This window comes from Crocodylus porosus, unplaced genomic scaffold (assembly GCF_001723895.1).
Source record: "Crocodylus porosus isolate Cpor-Errol unplaced genomic scaffold, CroPor_comp1, whole genome shotgun sequence".
Classification (NCBI taxonomy): Eukaryota; Metazoa; Chordata; order Crocodylia; family Crocodylidae; genus Crocodylus; species Crocodylus porosus.
Genome location: NW_017728924.1, coordinates 15,790,300 through 15,808,498, shown reverse-complemented (window position 1 = coordinate 15,808,498; position 18,199 = coordinate 15,790,300). Strand labels below are relative to the sequence as shown.

At 42.3% G+C, this 18,199-nt stretch overlaps 1 protein-coding gene across 1 annotated transcript in view; it reads left to right on the top strand.

The window, feature by feature from the left end:
• Positions 1-18,199, top strand: part of PAK3 (p21 (RAC1) activated kinase 3) — a 107,688-nt gene that overhangs the window by 59,392 nt on the left and 30,097 nt on the right. The window contains exons 3-7 of the mRNA XM_019540404.1: positions 4,229-4,329; positions 9,085-9,238; positions 10,146-10,183; positions 13,311-13,442; positions 16,281-16,443. Of these exons, the coding sequence (XP_019395949.1) occupies positions 4,229-4,329; positions 9,085-9,238; positions 10,146-10,183; positions 13,311-13,442; positions 16,281-16,443 (588 nt within the window). The remainder of the gene's footprint in view (positions 1-4,228; positions 4,330-9,084; positions 9,239-10,145; positions 10,184-13,310; positions 13,443-16,280; positions 16,444-18,199) is intronic.

Sequence of the window (18,199 nt, the reverse complement as noted above, 5' to 3'; positions counted from 1 at the left end):
ACCAGCACCTTCTAGATAAAAGGAAAAAAATGACCATGGTATTTCTATTTGATATATTGCTGCTGTCTCTACCAAGTGCCAAATGAAAATAATTTATCAATTAACATTGAGTAGAGATTGGGATCTTGGACAGAAATGCAGCAGATAATTATTTAGAGAGGAAAAATGGAGCACTATGGACATAAGATGAGAAAATTCAAATACCATATATGCTTGGGATGAAGAGCAGAGTGGGTTAACTTGTGGGGCGGAGGGGAAATTCATGCTTTTTTTGGGTGCCTATACATGAGGAGCAAGGCTGCTCCAATGCGCTGTAATTATAGCGCATCACAGCAGACTCGATTAATTGAGTCTGCTGGAGTGTGGTAATCACCACAGTCAAGCATACTCCAGCATCTTGTGTATCAGCTTCCCCTCAGTTAAAAATGGTGGCAGGGGCACTTGAACTAAAGCTTGTTTAAATGAGCTGTAGTTAAAGAGCCCCCAGTACCATTTTTATGCGCAGGGACACTATACATGGGATGCTCCAGGTGCTTTCATTAGAGTGGTTCTTGGAGCTACTCTAATTAAAGCACCTCCCCCTACACACACTCCTGGAGCACGTATTAATGCCCTTCTTTGCCAACTAAATGGAAGTGTAAAGAGGCAGTGAGAAGGACATAGCGGGTTCTCCCTCTGAGATAACATTTGCACAGGTCAGACTGGTTTGCCTGGTTTGTCCATGACCAGAGAGGGGCCCAGTTTGCCTTGCATATTGTATCACTGTAGAGCGTGCCTCTGTGCAGAATGTGCTCAGCCGTTAGAGGAAGGGCTGCGCTAATGCCATTGTTTGGCATATCGCCTCTTAAGGAAAGGCTGAGTAAAAAGTCACCCACTTAGTGTTTAAATTAGAAGTCTGGCTTGCCTTGGATGCAAAGAAAGTGCAAAAAAGAAGCTATTTACAACTCCCTCAATTCATTAAACTCCATGGTGCTCTGTGTCAATAGAACCCATGTGTGGAAATAAGTCACTCCACAAACTAGCCTTCCCAGTAATTGTTTTTCTCTGGTTAGTTTGGCTATCATGCTCATGCAGCCAAAGAGTGTGAAGGACAAATGGAGGGAATGAGCAATCACTTTCTGGCCTTTTGCTAAGCTGTGGCTGTTGCACATTTATTCATGTTGTTATTGTATTAGTAACATTTCAAGATCCCAGTCGGAGCCCCATTGTAATAGCCAGCGGGCTCATCTGCATGGGACACTTAATGTGCCTAATGACACTGTGCAAATATGTGCAGTATTATTTGGCATTTGCTGGTGCTACTGCAAAGTAACTCTAGTTACTGCGCACTTAGTGAGTACCTCATTAAGCGAGTACTAAATTGAATGCTCAGTAACTACTGTGTGTTAATGAACGTGCAGACTGTGGTGGGCCAGTAGCGGGTGCTCTTGCGTTGAGCCACCCACCTCACTGCGCCCGACCACCTTCCAGGCTCCGAGTGCCTCCCTAGGGGTGCCTTGCATCTGGTTGACCTCGTTCCTGGAGCCCACCTGCAAGCCTGGGGTAATGCCGCCACCACCCCAAGTCTGGAATGATTGTGGACCCGTGCCCTTTGGGAAACACAGGCCTAGCAATCCTTGAGGGGACTTGACCCGCTGCAGAAACTTGGAGTGTTTCCTTCAGTCTGAAGCACAAATAGTGGTCTCCCTTAGTCAGCTGAACCAAGAGGTCCCCAAGGCATAATCTAGAGCCTCTTCCAAAAAGTCTCCCATGCTAGGTACAAAGGAGAACTTTATTGGTTACAAGGAGTGGGTTTGAAATAGGGTACAGGGTAGAACAATATCAGAGAAATCCATTAGAGCAAACAGTGGCATGGTGGCCTTACACATCTGTATTACTGCAAGCTATATATCTAGTTAGATTTCAGCTAGCTTACTCATGAGTATCATCCAGAGGCAGGTGGAGATTTCCTCTGGAGGCAAGCGGTTAATTGATCATGAGTTTCAAGAGAGAGAATTTCACATGGTCCAGCTTCTCTCTGCGTTCTCATCGTGGCTACTGCTCCTCCTCCTGGGAGCACTTATAGCCCTTATGACCTCATTTATCTGATCCAGTGAAGGCCAGCAACTTTTGGCTCCCAGCCAGCCAATTTGAAATGCATCACTGGTTGCTGGGTAGACTGGTAGTGTCTTTAGCTCCCTCCCAGTCATGTTGGCAGTGCTTAGAAGAATAGGGAGCTTAAGCCCCCCACCCAGGTATGTGATACCAGTCATGTAGGCAGAGGGAGCAGGTTTCCCCCCTCCCTCAGGTTACAACTCAGGGTTACCTGAAGCTGACCGGGCAGAGGTGCCTGCCCTTTGCAGTGATTTGCCCTTTGCCCCCCCAAAAAAAAATAATAAAGTAGCACAAAGCAAGCAAAAATTGCATGCGCCAGGACAAACAGAAATGGGGGAGCTAGCAGCCCAGGACTACCCTAACAGAATTCATTGCATGGGCACAAAGATTTCACCATGGCACCTAAAATTCAGTATGTCAATGGAGATGCTTCTAGTTTTACAGAGAGCTGAGGTTGTCATTCATAATGTATCAAATACATTTGACAAATATGAAAAATAAATGCGCCTGACATCCTTGAATTTGGTCACCAGCTAGAGGCAAAAACTTGTGTTCACTGTGCAGTAAATAAAACTGGACTTATGTGCGAGGTGGTCACTCAGTTCTTCAATGGAGAGAAGCTCTGCGAAATGGGTAGCCATAAGAGTTGATACTTTTTGAAGAGCTGTAACAGCGCAGGTTCATGGGTGATCTGATGGCCACCTATAAGTTTATCAGGGGAGACCACCAGTATCTGGGGTAACGTTTGTTCACCAGGGCTCTTCAAGGGATGACGAGGTCAAATGGTCACAAACTCCTGCAAGACCATTTCAGGCTGGACATAAGGAAGAATTTCTTTACTGTCCGAGCCCCCAAGGTCTGGAACAGCCTGCCATTGGAGGTGGTTCAAGCACCTACATTGAACACCTTCAAGAGCAAATTGGGATCCTATGACCCCAGCTGACTTCCTGCCCTTTGGGCGGGAGGCTGGACCTGATGATCTTCTGAGGTCCCTTCCATGCCTAATGTCTATGAAATCTATGAGGGAATGCTGAGGCACTTCAAACCTTATTGATTTTTCACAGGAGATGCCAAAATATTTAGGGCAGAGGTAGGCAACCCCTGGCACAGGTGCCAGAGTGTGGTACACAAAGGCATTTTGCTTGGCGCGTGAACATCTGGGTGGACGGCAGGAACGGAGCCGGGATGTACTGCCTCAATCAGACCTCTCGCAGCTTCCCCATGGTGTGCCCATGGCACACCAGCATCTTATAAGTCAAAATTGTGAGTGTTTTTGTCACTCCGGCCAAAAACGTTGCCAACCCCTGCTTTAGGGGCTGATTTGAAGGTTTAAAAAAAAGAAATTGGTCAACTGGAATTAGCAAGTGAATATGAAAGTTTGATACAAAGGAGAAATGATGGTGAAAATGACACTGCAGTTATCTGACAACTTTACCTATATGCAGATGGCCTAAGAAGGCCATTTGTTTAACATAGCCGGGCCTTCGATAGCTGGAACCTGGATCAGATGAAGAAAATCAAATATAAACCTTGTGAGTAGGGCCCTGCCGAATTCACAGTGGAAGTGGGCTGTGCTGCAGCTCCTTTAATCTTGCAGGTTCCCCTGCATGCTCCTTTGCCGCTAATTGGTTGAGGGGCCCCGCTAGCGGCTCGCTCCTGATTGGCAGGGAAGCAAACACCATGGTTTTAAGCATGGCACCGTTTTTGCCTCCCTGCTGGTCAGCCGCAAGCAGCGGGGCTGCCCTCCACCAATCAGCGGTGGGATCAAAAAGAGCTCCTTATTTAAAACTGCAGTCTTCACCTCCCTGCCAGTCGGGAGCGAGCAGGAAGTGGGGCCCTTCCAACCAATCAGCAGTGGGCGGCTAATGGGGGAAACTGAAAGATTAAAGGAGCAGCAGTGCAGCCCATTTCTGCTGTGCATTTGGTAGGACCCCACTTCTGAGCCAACCCTAAATGGGGCATAGCCTTAGAGAGGCACTCAATGAACCCGGGCCTGTTTTGCCGATGAAATTCCCTTGGAATGAATGTGCATCCCAGTTCTAAAACAAATGACTGCCTGGACTAAACTTGGTTGTAAAAATTTTTGATGAAAAACTATGCAGAGAATAAGCGCATGTTAACATTTTGCCTCTAGCCAATAAGAAGAAAGAGAAAGAGCGTCCTGAGATCTCTCTTCCTTCAGACTTTGAACATACGATTCATGTGGGGTTTGATGCCGTCACTGGAGAATTCACTGTAAGTAGCCTCTGTATTGCACCTTTGGTCAGTTTTCTGATTGACAGTGAAATAATCTTTTATAGTCAGAACATCAGAACAGCAGTCAGCCTAAGGGGATGGGGGTTGGGTATCGGGGAGGGACAGAACCAGCTTTCTACTTGTTGGATTTAAATATTTTGAGTCGTTTACCTCTGATTCAGATGCATCTTTTTTCCTCAAAATATTACCGGCAGAGTGCCTGTGGAATATAAGAACTAGAAAAAAAAACCAGGTGCATGCTTGGTTAAGTTTTGTAGGGTGCTTCAGGGACAGATTATTCACCGTCCCTGGAAAGACACTAAGAAAAAGCACAGACATACACACAGACACACGCGCACAATCAGGTAATCAGGCAAGTTATTAGCTTGAATGTGATAGTAAAGTAACAGCACCTTTTGCTTCTAATATTAATCACAAAATGCATGCAGTGTGCAAGTAATGGGAAACAGTCTGATATAAAACTCCTTGAAGTCAGTGGGAGATGTCAATAAGTTTGGGGTCCGGCCACTAGTGAGGTGTTAGAATCAGTAGGCCTTGTAAAATGATAGCAAACTTGCTTCAACTTTTCCCAGCTTTGCCATAATAATTATTGCAGTTAGATGGAAAATAAGTAACTTTCCATATCTTCAGTCATCTGTGAGCTGATTGGAAGATTGTGCGATTACAACTTACTGAATAGTGGAGAGTATTGCTATTGATTAGCTCTAAAAATGAAATGCACAGGATGGGACAAATCATTTTGTGGATTGCTGGCCAAGGGGCCGGTACCTTCCTGAATCTGGGTGCCAAATGCAATGCTGTGATTTTTGCTTAGGTTGCTACTTTTGTCCCTTTATTACATTTCAACCATTTGAAACCCTCCTGCACCCTTCATAAATAAAAATCAGCTAGCAATAAAAAAGCTAGTTGATGGCAACACCTCTATGTAAAGGAACTAACATTGAAATGCTCTTAGTAATTTGGAAATATTTAGAACATTTATATTGGATTTTAAAGAATAGATGAAACTTAAAGTCTATATACATACATATGTATTTTTTAATATTCTGGACCAGATTCTGAGATCTTAACTTGAGTGGGAATATTTCTCAAGTATAGCCCAAGAAGAAACTCAGTTTAGATCTCAAGCATTAGTCTTTAAAAAAAATTACAACAAAATATCCATTTCAGAATGTTTTTACTGTATTTTCTCTACATTGTTTGTCAGTCTCTTTCTCCTCCTTTCACTGTAGTTACTTCATAGATAACTTTAATTTTGTCTGGTGAATAGTTTACTGCCATTGTTTTTCTTCCTTTTGTGTTTAAAGTTTCCATGTCTTTACCTGTCCTTTTTTTGTTTTCTTTCTTTTTCTTTTGTGTTCTCTCTTCACTTCTCTGATGCTTCCTTTTTCAGTGTTTTTTCCTTGACTTCTGTTTTTTCTCCTTTCTCTGTTTTCTTCCCCTTCTGTTCAGTTTTCTGTTTTTATCTCCATTCCCTTTCTTCGTTCCCTCTATCTTTTGCCTGGAAGAGAAGTGAAATGGACCACAGCAGTATCCCCTGGTACACCAATAGGAAGAAAACCAGGTGCACGCTTGGTTAAGTTTTGTAGGGTTAGTTTTGTCAGCTGACCCCAAAAAAGAGGGGACCCAAAAAGAAATTCTCAGTGGTGAGGCAGTCTGCTGGCTTTTTAGAGATCACTCTTTGAATCAATTTTAAAAGTGCTGTCACCATAAACTGAAGCAACATAGAAGGACTGCAGCATCAAATGGTTTTACTTTCCATATCTAATGCCATCAGCAAAACATTAGCACAGGTCTTGGGTTCTCAGAGAAAGCATCACTTGTTCTGAACTAATGATGAACAGTTCCACTTCTGTTCAAATGATTTCTCTTTTAATATCTCAGAGTAGTGGGCACTGATTTGCTGCTGTTGTATGGCTCCACTCTGTTATACAATCATTTCCCCAAGAATACATGCTTACTTCTGTAGCATGGAAGTGCAGATTGGTATTCAGGAAAGTGCTACCATGAAGAGATGGCGGCAGCATCTGGATCTACCCAAGAAAAGACTAGTGATTATAAGGTTTGTTGGCATAGGGCTTAATTTTGCAGTCTTTTGTGGAGCAAGATATACTCATTCAGGTCAATCTGAAAGTTTGCTCCATTAAAGACCATAGTTTTGTCTCTCAGCTACTGTGACCACAAGACATAAAGTACCGTGTTACATTTGATTTCCCTGATTTGTCCCAACCTGGCCACACATCCTGTGTCAGCCAGATAGTCTCCTGGTAAGTAAATTTGGTGGAAGGGACTGCCACTAAAACACAACTTTTTAAAAAAAAAATCCCCTCTGTCTAGTTCTTACGCTGTCTGTCTCTTTCAAAAGTTTGGAAGTGCCATGGGAATGTGCAAGAAATGTGCAAATATTCTTTAATTTCAAACCTTTACAGTGGTTGTTATGCCAACTGTGTCTGCTCTCCTGGTTATGTGCAATGCACAGACAATTTTCTAACACCTAATGTTAATCATCCTTCTGGCTGTATTAGCTGATTGCTGTTAGCTGCATCTAGAATCAGAATTGGGAACACCTGCATGGGCTCCTGAGTTTTGGCTTTAAAGCTTTAGCATCAAGCTGTGTTTAGTACTCATAAATGCACATTTAATCTTCATTTCGCTGTGCTTAGAACAACCATGATCCCTAAGAATTAGAGCATCAAGCACCAGATGAAATTGGTTGGCAACTGTTGGATGAAGGCGTGCTTCTGTTGTATAGTTTTATTTCAAAGCAGCTGCTGCACTTTTTTGAGGGAAGGGAGATGTGGGGTGTTTTCTTATTGAAGGAAATTTCATAAAGCATGCCTCTTCATGAAACAGTTTCCTGACATCCAGTCTAGGATAAAGTATGGGTCACATACCAATCTTTTAGTTTCCCAAGCAAGACTGCAGCCAACTGGAGAAAGTCATGGCTTTAGATCCAAAGAAGTTGCACATTAGTCATTTAAAACTATCTTTTTCCAGAGTAGACAAAGATTTTCTCTCTAGCACATATATGTTACTTGGATTACAGCAATATATGATCTCCTAACATGAAATCTGGATTTGACCACTGCTTTCTCAGTTGCGTTTTATTCATCTGTGCAGTGGCCAACTCTGAGCTCAGGGATGGAGAAGTAATAGAAAAAGTTGCAGGGAGCCACTGAAAATTTCTTACCTGATTATAGAAACAAAACAAAATAAAAACATTTTTTTAAGGAACACTAATTTTTCGAGTTACTTGCCATTAATCCTCAGTAACACATTTTTACAAGGGAGAGAGAAACTGGTTAAAAAAAAAAAGGAAATGATGCTTCCAAACTTTGGAACAAACGTGGTTTTTCTGTTTTCCTAAATCTGTCTTCCTGTAGCCTGTCCACCACCTAATCTATTTGGTACCTATCTCATAACTCTCCCATTTTAGATGGGGTTTTTCCCCATTTCGGCCCATCAGTTTCACCTCCTTACCACCTTCTAAGTTGTCCCACATTCTGTTTTAACTTTCTTTTCTTTCTTTATTTACGTCCATTACAGCCAGATCTCTATGGCTCACAGATGTGCACAGGGAAGCTCCCAGAGGTGCGTCACAGGCCCAAAAGAAGCTTGCATCAAAGTGCTTCTTTGAGATGTCATAGCACTGCAGCAGCAGGTTCATGTGTGTGCAGTAGATTTGTTGCTTGGCTTATCCCACTTTTTGTCATTAATCCCAAACTCTGGAGGCCCATATCACACATTGTTTTGCCGAGAACTTCTTAGGAAGACGCCATGTAAAATGTCTAGATTGGGGTGGTACCAAGGGTATGCTTAAATGCACTTCAGGTGTAGTCCTCTAATTCAGTAAGTCCTCCAATTCGCTGGTAGATGTTGGCTGTGCAGTAAAAGGGGAAAATCATAGGTTCTGAAATTTAGGAAATTATACTGGATGTTTAAAACAAATTCTCTAAAATCAAATTTCAATGCAAATCTGTGGCTTTCAGTGATTGGACCAATTCTCCAATGCCACCGTCGCTTGTAAGATGATTGAAAAGTCATGCAAGGCTTTGGCAGTTCTAGCCTATTTTTTGAGTCCCTACCTCCTAGAAGTGTTAATAACAAACATAGAAAGCTTTAGGGGCTCAAAAAAGAGACTTCCTTAGCACCAGCTGTGTTACAACTCAGTGTTACAATTTTGACCACTACTTGCAAATGGCCAGCCCTCTCCTCCAAACTAGAAACCATCCCCCCTGATCTAATATTGTGATGTATCAGGGACGAGGTTCATCTTTGAATCAGAACATCAATTATGATTACATGAATGTATTTTTTCCATTATTAAGCATTGCGAATCCAGTGTAAAGCTCCTAAAATACACTGTGTTGTCCACAAACCTAGAGTAGTTTTGTTATGTCTGCACCAAATCACCAGGAAAACAAGCTAAGCCTTAAATCATTATTCCATGGAAGAGCAGGGTTGATTTAAAGATGAGTTTCATGCACTTTTTTTCCTGTCACAGTCATAACTTTCTTTTTCTTTTTTAAAGTTGGATCCTGGTTTTAGCTCTATATTTTGATAGAGAAGAGAATGAGTGCATCTACAGTATATAAGTTTCTAATTTTAAATGTAAAGCGTCAATCAAAGTTTCTGAAAGTAATCTTACAGGTAGCATGGATTCTTGGTAAGGAACTATATCAACTGTGGCTACTGAGTATTTTAAATCAATTTCTTCCCACTTGGCATCCACAGGGAATCCCAGAGCAGTGGGCCAGGCTACTACAGACCTCCAACATAACCAAACTAGAGCAGAAGAAGAACCCACAAGCTGTTCTAGATGTCCTCAAATTTTATGATTCCAAAGAGACAGTTAACAACCAGAAATATATGAGCTTTACTTCAGGAGGTGAGTCAAAATTGTGCTGTGCAAAGAAACCCCCTGGGAGTCAGACCCAAGCAAGCAAATGTGGAATGTCCTTGAAGTGAAACAGGAGGGACCTGAATGCCATTCTGATCACAAGGAAGGATCAAAAGCTCTTGAATTAAATGCTACATTTTCCCCAGAGATGTAGTTGCAAACAAGGAAGATTAATTGGAAATGCTACTTGTTTTTGCTAGCTTTTTTTCCCAGAACTAAATACGGGCATTGAGTGACTGAAGAGAAAAGCCACCAGTGCGTTCTTTCTGAAGCCTCAAGTACTGGTGACCAAACATTTTGTCTACATTTATCTTGCTTCCTCCATACAGCTGGTTCCTCACTGTGTCCTTACCACCTTGTAGCTCCTAGGTCGTGAGGCAAGGTGAAACAGTGTGGTCTGTTTTTGGATTAAGTGGTGGAACACAACAGCAGCAGGTTATGGAGTACCATGTTGTTGGATGTATCTTTCAATTTAAAGAAAATAGTTCAGTAATTATCAAAAGTGTCTGACTACTGAGCTGCTGAAGAGATAAGTGCTGTGTATGAATAGGTGAATTGCATTTACAGATTCACAGAAGTTTAGGGCTGGAAGGGACCTCGGGAGATCATCGGGTCCAGCCCCCTGCTCTGGGCAGGAAAGATTTAATCCAGAATTTTGGGTCATGTGGTATGATATAAGGAGCTTGACCCTGAAAGATGGGAGAAAGGAAGGTACCTCTGAGGTAGCCTTTGTAGCGTCTTTATTCTGGGGAGTTCGTTTGTATTAAGTAACCATTTCTACCGAAGTGGGGTTGTGAATGAAACCTGATGTTGTTGGGAATGCGCATGTCCAGGATTCCTCAGAACAAGTGTTGTTATGATAAGCGTCTGGTTAATTTCCCCTTGCACCTTTCAGATAAGAGCGCCCATGGATACATAGCAGCCCATCCTTCGGTGAGTGTAAAAATAACAGTATATTTTCGTTCACAGTGTTTGGGTGAATGGTGGTGGAATAAGCTGTATCTGGTATTAAGAATGTCAGGCTCCACTCCTGAGAGAAGTCGCATGTGTCTTTGCAACAGCGGTGTTGAAACACCATTGGATAGTCTTAATTTTCTGTCAATACCTTTTAAACAGATGAAAGTCTGAGTTTGTTGACAGAGAATTGCTTATGATTCCCAGTCTTTTGTGGTTTATATAATTCAATACCATGTACATTACAGGCAAACTAACACATTTTAATGCAATTTTTCCAACTTTGTTAAAGGCATCTTGAATAAATGTTGAACTTTGTTCTTTCTTTGATTCATCTGGTTATACTACTGCATATAAATGAAGCTATAATTGATGTGCAACTCACTGGAACCACTTATAAGAATGTTTTAAATAATGTTCCATGATAATTAATGCTGAATTACAATGGAAATCCCAAAGATGTACTTATGACATTCACATTAATATTGACCAAATTTATCAGTGTTAATGTTAGTACATTAAATACTGAATGATTGAATAGGGAGTTAGCCTTTATTTTGAAGTGTTAAGTAACTTAATTTTATGTTCTTGATTGCACAGTAGAGATTGTCTATAATTAATATTCACAGTGAAGTTTTCAAGTTGGGGCTACTTTCATTATATAATATATTTCTACAAGAAAACCTCAGATACACAGGTATATTAGTAGAATAGTTTTTCTGTGAAGTACGTGCAGTCATTATAGATCCACTGAGAACTGTTGATGTACTAGCCAATTGCCTGTCAGGAATGACCTGGGGAGGGAGCATGTGGGGTGGAGGCTGCAGTGGCAGGGGGAGGGGAGGAGCGGGCCTGGGCCTGATGCAGGGGAGGACCAGGCCCGAGGGCAGGGAGAAGCCGGCCTGCCATGGTGTGGGGAGCAGCGGGTCCAGGCCGACCCGGCAGGGGAATGGAAGTAGCAGGCTCAGAGCTGACAGAGGGGAGGAGTGGGTGGGGGAGGAGTGGGTCCATGTCCGAGAGGAGAGGGGAGGCCCAAGCCTGAGCCAGAGGAGAAGGCAGACCTCTGCAGCAGGAGATAAGGGGGGGGGAGGGCATGAGACCAGTTTTGGTAGCCTGGCCCCCACCCTCCGTTCCATCCTTGTCACCTGCAGGAAGCACTGGCCTCACCCCCCTGTTCCACGCACTCCATTGCCCCCGCTTCCACTGGAGCTGGCCTCGCCCCCCCCCTTTCTGTCCCCTGTGTCCCCACCATCATGGCGGTGCTCCACTGGCTGCCAGCTCCTCTTGGAATGCTTGTTCACACTCTGATTGGCTGTTTGTCAGCCAATCGGAGGATGACTAAGTGTTACGGACAGACAGATGGATAGACTTAGGTTTTTATAATATTAGAATGGTTCCTACAGGATGTAACTGGTAGCAGGATTGTCAAAACACACATGGCCATACAAGAGAGTAACCTACTCAAAGGAATCCTGCCCTAGAAGGGAGGTGGGAGGACTAGACTAGTACAAAACACTTTGGGATCTTACTGGTTGAATTCTACCTAGTAATGTAAATCTGGTATTTAAATAGATATTCAGTGTATTATATGTACTATAGCTGCACAATTCTAGTGCTATCACATTGACCCTGGAAATGTGAAATGTAAGTATGAACTGTTATGGTATCACAAAACATACTATACTATATTACATTGTGTGGCTTTTTTCAAAAGTTTATGCTTTGCATCCCAGTGCAGTACTAGTAAATAGGAAACTGTTCCCCACCTCCAATAGGACAGTTTCTCAGTCCTGCAGAGTTGGATGATGATGTTTTAAGTAGCAAGTGGAGCTTTGCCACAGTATTTGGATTTCCATTATGTAATTCTGAAATCCTGGTGTCTTTGGAACTTTTGCTACAGGTCCCTTTTAACTGTTGTATGGTAGAATTGCTCTTTGTAGGAAGTGAAATCTATCTATCCATCTGTGTGTGTGTGTGTGTGTGTGTGTGTGTGTGTGTTTAAAAACAAAAGATTGAAGGCAGTAGGAGGAATGAGATGATAAGCTATTTTGCAAAATACAGGCACTAACAATGAATGGTCCAAATACTATTTTCTGGCCCTTCTGTTTCTGTTGCTATATAGTGTGTCCAGTGGCCATTTTAGATATAATGCATAAAATGATTATTCAGGCTAGATACTTTTATGTAGCTTGAGCACCTGCCTTGCTAATGACCTAACATACTCTGAGTTCCTTCTTTCTTAAAATCTCTTTAAAATATTTAGTAAAGATAAATTTTACCACTCCACTCCTTCACTAGCAAATTCTGGTTAGTGTGATTATCACCTCCCCATTCATGGTGGCTGGTCTTAAAGGAACAGCATCCCCATTAACTTGATGATGTTGTTAGACTAATCATCTGGCAAATTGACACAGCAATAAAATAATGTTATTAGATGAAGTTGATGATGACAATGAAAAGGAACTGCTAAACAGGAAAACATGACATTGAAAAAATTGTAATGGTAATTATCCCAAGGGTAAAATAATGTAGGGAAAAAAGAATGCATTTCTTAATAATACATAATTCCCTGGTAGACTTAATGAAGGAGCCTTTGAGCTTTCAAGTGCATTAATTAGCCTAACAGGTAGACCTGTTAGCTTAATTAACTGCTACCATTTCTTCGAACACAATGCCAAAGCAATTAACCATCAACTAGAGGTGACTTCTAACTCCTGCATACATTCAAGTACTGTTCTTTGTGAAATTAATCTTTCACTAAAGGTGTAGGTGAATGATTTATATGCTTTTATTTAATTTATTGCCCTAGTAATGCAGCCCTGGATACAGTTCAGTAGCCCAAATGTAGCAGTTTCCTAAGGCAAATCATCAATAAATAAAAGGCAAACACTAAAAACTCCAAGATGAATTAGCAGTACATGCATTTATAAAACAAAGGTACTATGCTATAGATAACTAACTGAGGTTTCTACAACTGCATGTAAATACAAAACACTTCATTCTATTAGAGTAACATTTACACTATAAGGTAGTACCAAGCCTTCCATATTCTGTCTTTGAATCAATAAAATGAACAGTTATTTATGCTACTGTTCTTTATCCACAGAGCACAAAAACTGCATCAGAACCTCCATTAGCCCCTCCAGTTTCAGAAGAAGAAGATGAAGAAGATGAAGAGGAGGAAGATGATAATGAGCCTCCACCTGTTATTGCACCACGACCTGAGCATACAAAATCAGTAAGTCCCTAGCAGCTTTGACGATATGCCACATGGTGTAATTTGGAGATAAGACTGTTTATAATAGGAACATGTGCAGAATCCCTTGGATGAAGATGCAAGGGTTAGTATCCTAAAGAGGATTCTTACTTCACAGGAGCCTGCAGAAAATGGGAATTTCCCTCTGAAGCTCATCACTTAAACCTGATCTTTTTCCTGTTATACCAGTAGTTACTGTACATTAATGTGCAATCAGATGTGCATGTCTTGAGGTTCATTTTCTCCATAAAGAATTTAAATTAGCCACTTACTTTAAAAATATGTGTTTCAATATATATACATCTCATACGTATGCATGTATATATATTTTATGTTAATATATATGATAGCCCAAAGCTCTTCAAGTTACAGTTCATTGAGCACATACTAGTGGGCAGTGGAAAGAAGGCTTAGACAGCACTTTCTTTCCACTTTGCTTCCTGCAGAAATTGGGAGAGAAAGCAACAGAGAGCAAGAGAGAGAACAGATGTAATGAGACAGAGAACTAATGGGTGAGAGGAAATGGTGTGATTTCTTCTTCTAACAAGACAAAATGAGCGATAAAAATATGGGCTTTCCTCATACTGGCTTCCCAGTACACATTTGCAGATGCAAGCAGTTGCTGTATTTGCTACAGGATGGTAGAGAATTATGACAGGGAGCAGTAGTTGATATGATGGCCAATCAAAGAAAAGAGACTCATAGAACAAGATAACGTGTCTGTTAAGATATGGTCCCCATTATGACAGTAATAAAGGTAGCATTGGAAGTGGTCATGGCAAAATGTACTGCTGCAGATAATGAAAATACAAACCATCCAGAAAATATAAACCAGCCCTATCCAGTGCTGCCACACCAACCCATTTGTTGTGCTTGGGTTAGGCAGATGTTAGCTTTGCTGTTGTTGTGGCACTGGATCCTGGTGCGTTGCTCCTACCAGGCATTTATGGAACTGTTTGCTGCAAGCTTAAAATCTGTAAGATTTCATATCCTTACTACAGAGACTTCCATCACAGATTGGCTAGATCTGTAGTTCAGTTAGGATTGATTTAATGCAAGGATGGGCAAAATGGCAGATCTGGCCAGCAGCTGGACTCCATTTCCCAGCAGGCCTTACCTGTGTCACTGCATCTGGTTTCCATGGAGATTCCAGCAGCAGCGGGGCCATGAAAGTGTGGGGACAGTGTGCGCAGCTTGGCGGGGAGCTGCTCTGGGGCTGGGGCTGGGATCTTGTGGTGGTGACAGCATAGCCTGGAGCCAACGCAGTGCTACAGTCCGCTGCTTGCACGCCACTTTGCCCACCCCCGATCTAAGGGGTCATTACATCATTCTACAGGTTCTAAGACCCAATATAATAGACTAGCTTCTTTAAAATGCTTGTTTTTTGTGGATGAGACCAAAACGGCTCCAAATCAAAATATTCATGTCTGCATGTCATTTATTTTTTTTTAATGGCTTTCTTCCCCCGAAGAAGAGCTAAAGGCTCTTTTGAGAAGCATTGACTATCCTGGAAGTACAATTTATTCCTATTCACAAGCATCTAGGATTAGATGCTGGTAGATTCAAACAAATCGTGAATTCCTTCTTTGATTTTTTTTTTAACTTGGGTAAATAGCCTTTGAATCTGGAAGATTTTTGCTTGGATAAAGATTTTAGAGTTTGGCCAGAAATAAATTATACAAGACCTAGATTAAACTTAGAGGTCTGCTGGGTACTTCTCTGAAGGACCTTGTTTAGTTCCTAATTTCAGCTACCTAAAGCTGGAAGTACTACTGAGGCAGTACACTGGACCCGCAGGATGATGGGGATGGAATACTTGATAGTGATTTTTTGGGCCAATTTAAATGACTGTCATGGTCAGACAAGACTGTGTTAAAATACCAGCTACACACCCTGTGTATTATTTAAAGATCTGTCTCCTGGTTAAAAACAAAGATGGCCTATACACGTGCTGTGGGATGGCGCTCTCATTAAAACTCCTGCAGCATCTCGTATATTCAGTGTCCACATTTCAAAATAGCCACAGGGGCATTTTAACTAAAGCTCGTTTGACGAGCTTTAGTTGAAGTCTCCCTACTGCCAGTTTGAAATGTGAGATGCTGAATGCACAAGCCCGTTCAGCGTGCTGGAGCGTTTTGATTAGAAAGCTCCAGCAGACTCGGTTAATCCAGTCTGCTCTGACACGTTCTAATCAGAGCAGGTCGGCACACAAGTAGAAGCGCCCAAAGGTTTTCGCTACTTGTTATTCCACACTGTTTTCTCTGGAGCCGTCACAGCTTCTGGGAGGTGAGAAGGAATCTCTCCTGCCTTATGCATCGTCAATTGAATTTTTAACTAAGTTCCAAATGGAAAATTCTGTTGTTGCAGATGTTGACCTCTGAGCCAGGAAGAGCCAGGCTTGATTCTCTGTTCTTAGGCTGCTTGTGTAAATTGAGCATTTTTGCTCCTGAATTACTTAGTCGCAATGAACATGGAGCCCTAGTTGTCAATTTTAGAGTCTGCCTTGAGGGCCTAACCAGACTGTAAGAAGGTCTGTGTCCCCTGTGCTTGAAATACAGAATAGCAAGCAGCACACAGAACCTGAAACAGGAAAATGCCCATAAACAGGAATCAAACCGACTTAACTTTCCTTATCCAGGCTTTGTGAAACGCACAATCAAACCTAAACACCTTAATATAATATGTGATTGATGAAATAAGGAAAGGAATATGATTTGAGTTGTTTTTGCAGATTTGTAAGATGACAAAAGCCCTTAGAACATAATCTCTGGTGTGTCTCCCTACCTGCCTTTCTGACTGAAAAATCATTTTCTGCCTCAGATTTACACGCGCTCTGTAATTGAACCTGTCGCTGCACCACAACCAGCTAAAGAAGCTACCACCCCCCAGCCTGAGAACTCAAACACAAACACGTTGTACAGGAACACGGACCGGCAAAGAAAAAAATCAAAGATGACAGATGAGGAGATCCTAGAGAAATTGAGTAAGTGTCCTGGCCTGACTTCTGGCTTGACAAGGTGGCCTGCTGCATCTGTCACCTGCAGTGCATTTGTTGAAGGATTGTCTCTAGTTTCTTGTCACTAAGACACTTCCATATTATGTACTTGTGATTATTGGAGGGTGAAAAGGGATGCTGAAAATTCCTGCTCAAGGGGTGACTATATTTGAAATGCTGGTGACCCCTTATGTATCAGACGGAGAGGACATATCTGAATAAGTTGAAAGCTATGGTCTTTTAAACCCCTGTGCACTGAGTTACCAACAAGTGGCTACAGATCTGAGCTGAGGAGCATGTTACTATACTTCTTCTGTAGTCACTGCGTGTGCTGCTGGGCAGCATGCTCTGCTTAAGGTATATCCGTTCCCAGCTTGCTGTGGCATTATGCCATCGGTTACTGCTGCTTGCACAATGCACTCCTCCTACTCCTCCCATCCCGCTGCAGATAAATTCAGCAAAGAGGAGGTAGCCTGGGTCTTACCTCCAGTTAACAGCTCAAGTTCAACCCGAGGTTCAACACCAGGTTTGAATTTGAGCTGGTAACTGCATTGAAATCTAGCTTACCTCATCCTCCCTGCTTCTTGAGTGGTAGAAAAAGGAGATAATTGTGACTTTATCTTCATTACCACGCTGCGTACTGTGGTGTTATATATATCAGAGATTAATCTGGCCTTGTAAGTAATAGCATCCCTGTAAGGCATCCACTACTGGACTGCAGCCACCTCTTGCGTGGAATGCTACAGCTGTTCATAGTCAAGAGTACTGTTAATGTGCCCAGCAGTTTAATGCAAGAACTAAAGCTCACATCCACAAAAGGATTTAAATGCCTAATGTGGGATTTAGGAGGGATTTGGGTTCCTAAATCCAAAATTACAATCCTAAAAAACCCTTGCTCACATCTAACCAAAAGCTGAGACATGATTCTGGTTTGGACCTTAAAATTTCCCAAGCATTTAAAGTTCTGCTTTTGCACATGCCAGGGGTCCTCACAGAGCTGTTTAGTGCCTACTTCAGGCCTAAGCCTGACCAGGATGTGGGAAGTAGATGTTCCTCATCCTGCCTTCTGTAAGAGAGGCGTTCTCACATCACTCCTGGTAGGTCAGTCTCCACACACACAATGCAAAGGTGGCTGTTGCTTTCCTTCAGAAAAGATAGTGGGGGAGGGGAGTTCTGCTCTTTTAAGTAATAGTACAGCAATCAGATCACTTGCCCAGGAGAGATCCAGGTTCTGTCCCTGAAGACATTAAAATCCACACATCCTACCTCCCCGTGGTGGGCCCTAAGCAGCAGACTGTTCCTTGGCAGAACAACTTCCTCCCTCCTTAGTTGATTTTTCCTTGTAGGAAAGAAATACCAATTTCCATTGTGCCAACAAGAAGGGGGCAAGCAGAAGCATGGCTAGGACTCTCTTAAGAGTCTCCAGGCATTCAAGGACAGTTTGACCTTTTTACACATATCAACTGTGGGATAAAATGCATAAAGTCTTGACCCCCATGTTTGACATATCCTAATGACTCACTCTGCAGTGTACCTCTCAGAGTGCTGCCTATTTTGCATCTCCCTTCTGTGGTTCCTAACTCTCTCTAAGCACAGTATAGAGAGCCTGGGACCCTAACTCAGGTTTCTGGATTCCAGGCAGGACAGACACTTACCTGTTAAGCTTCTGGCATTTAATTTGTAGGCGCCTAAATCCTCCCTTAGTAACATATTCAGCTGAAATTTCAGAAGGAATGGTAAGTGA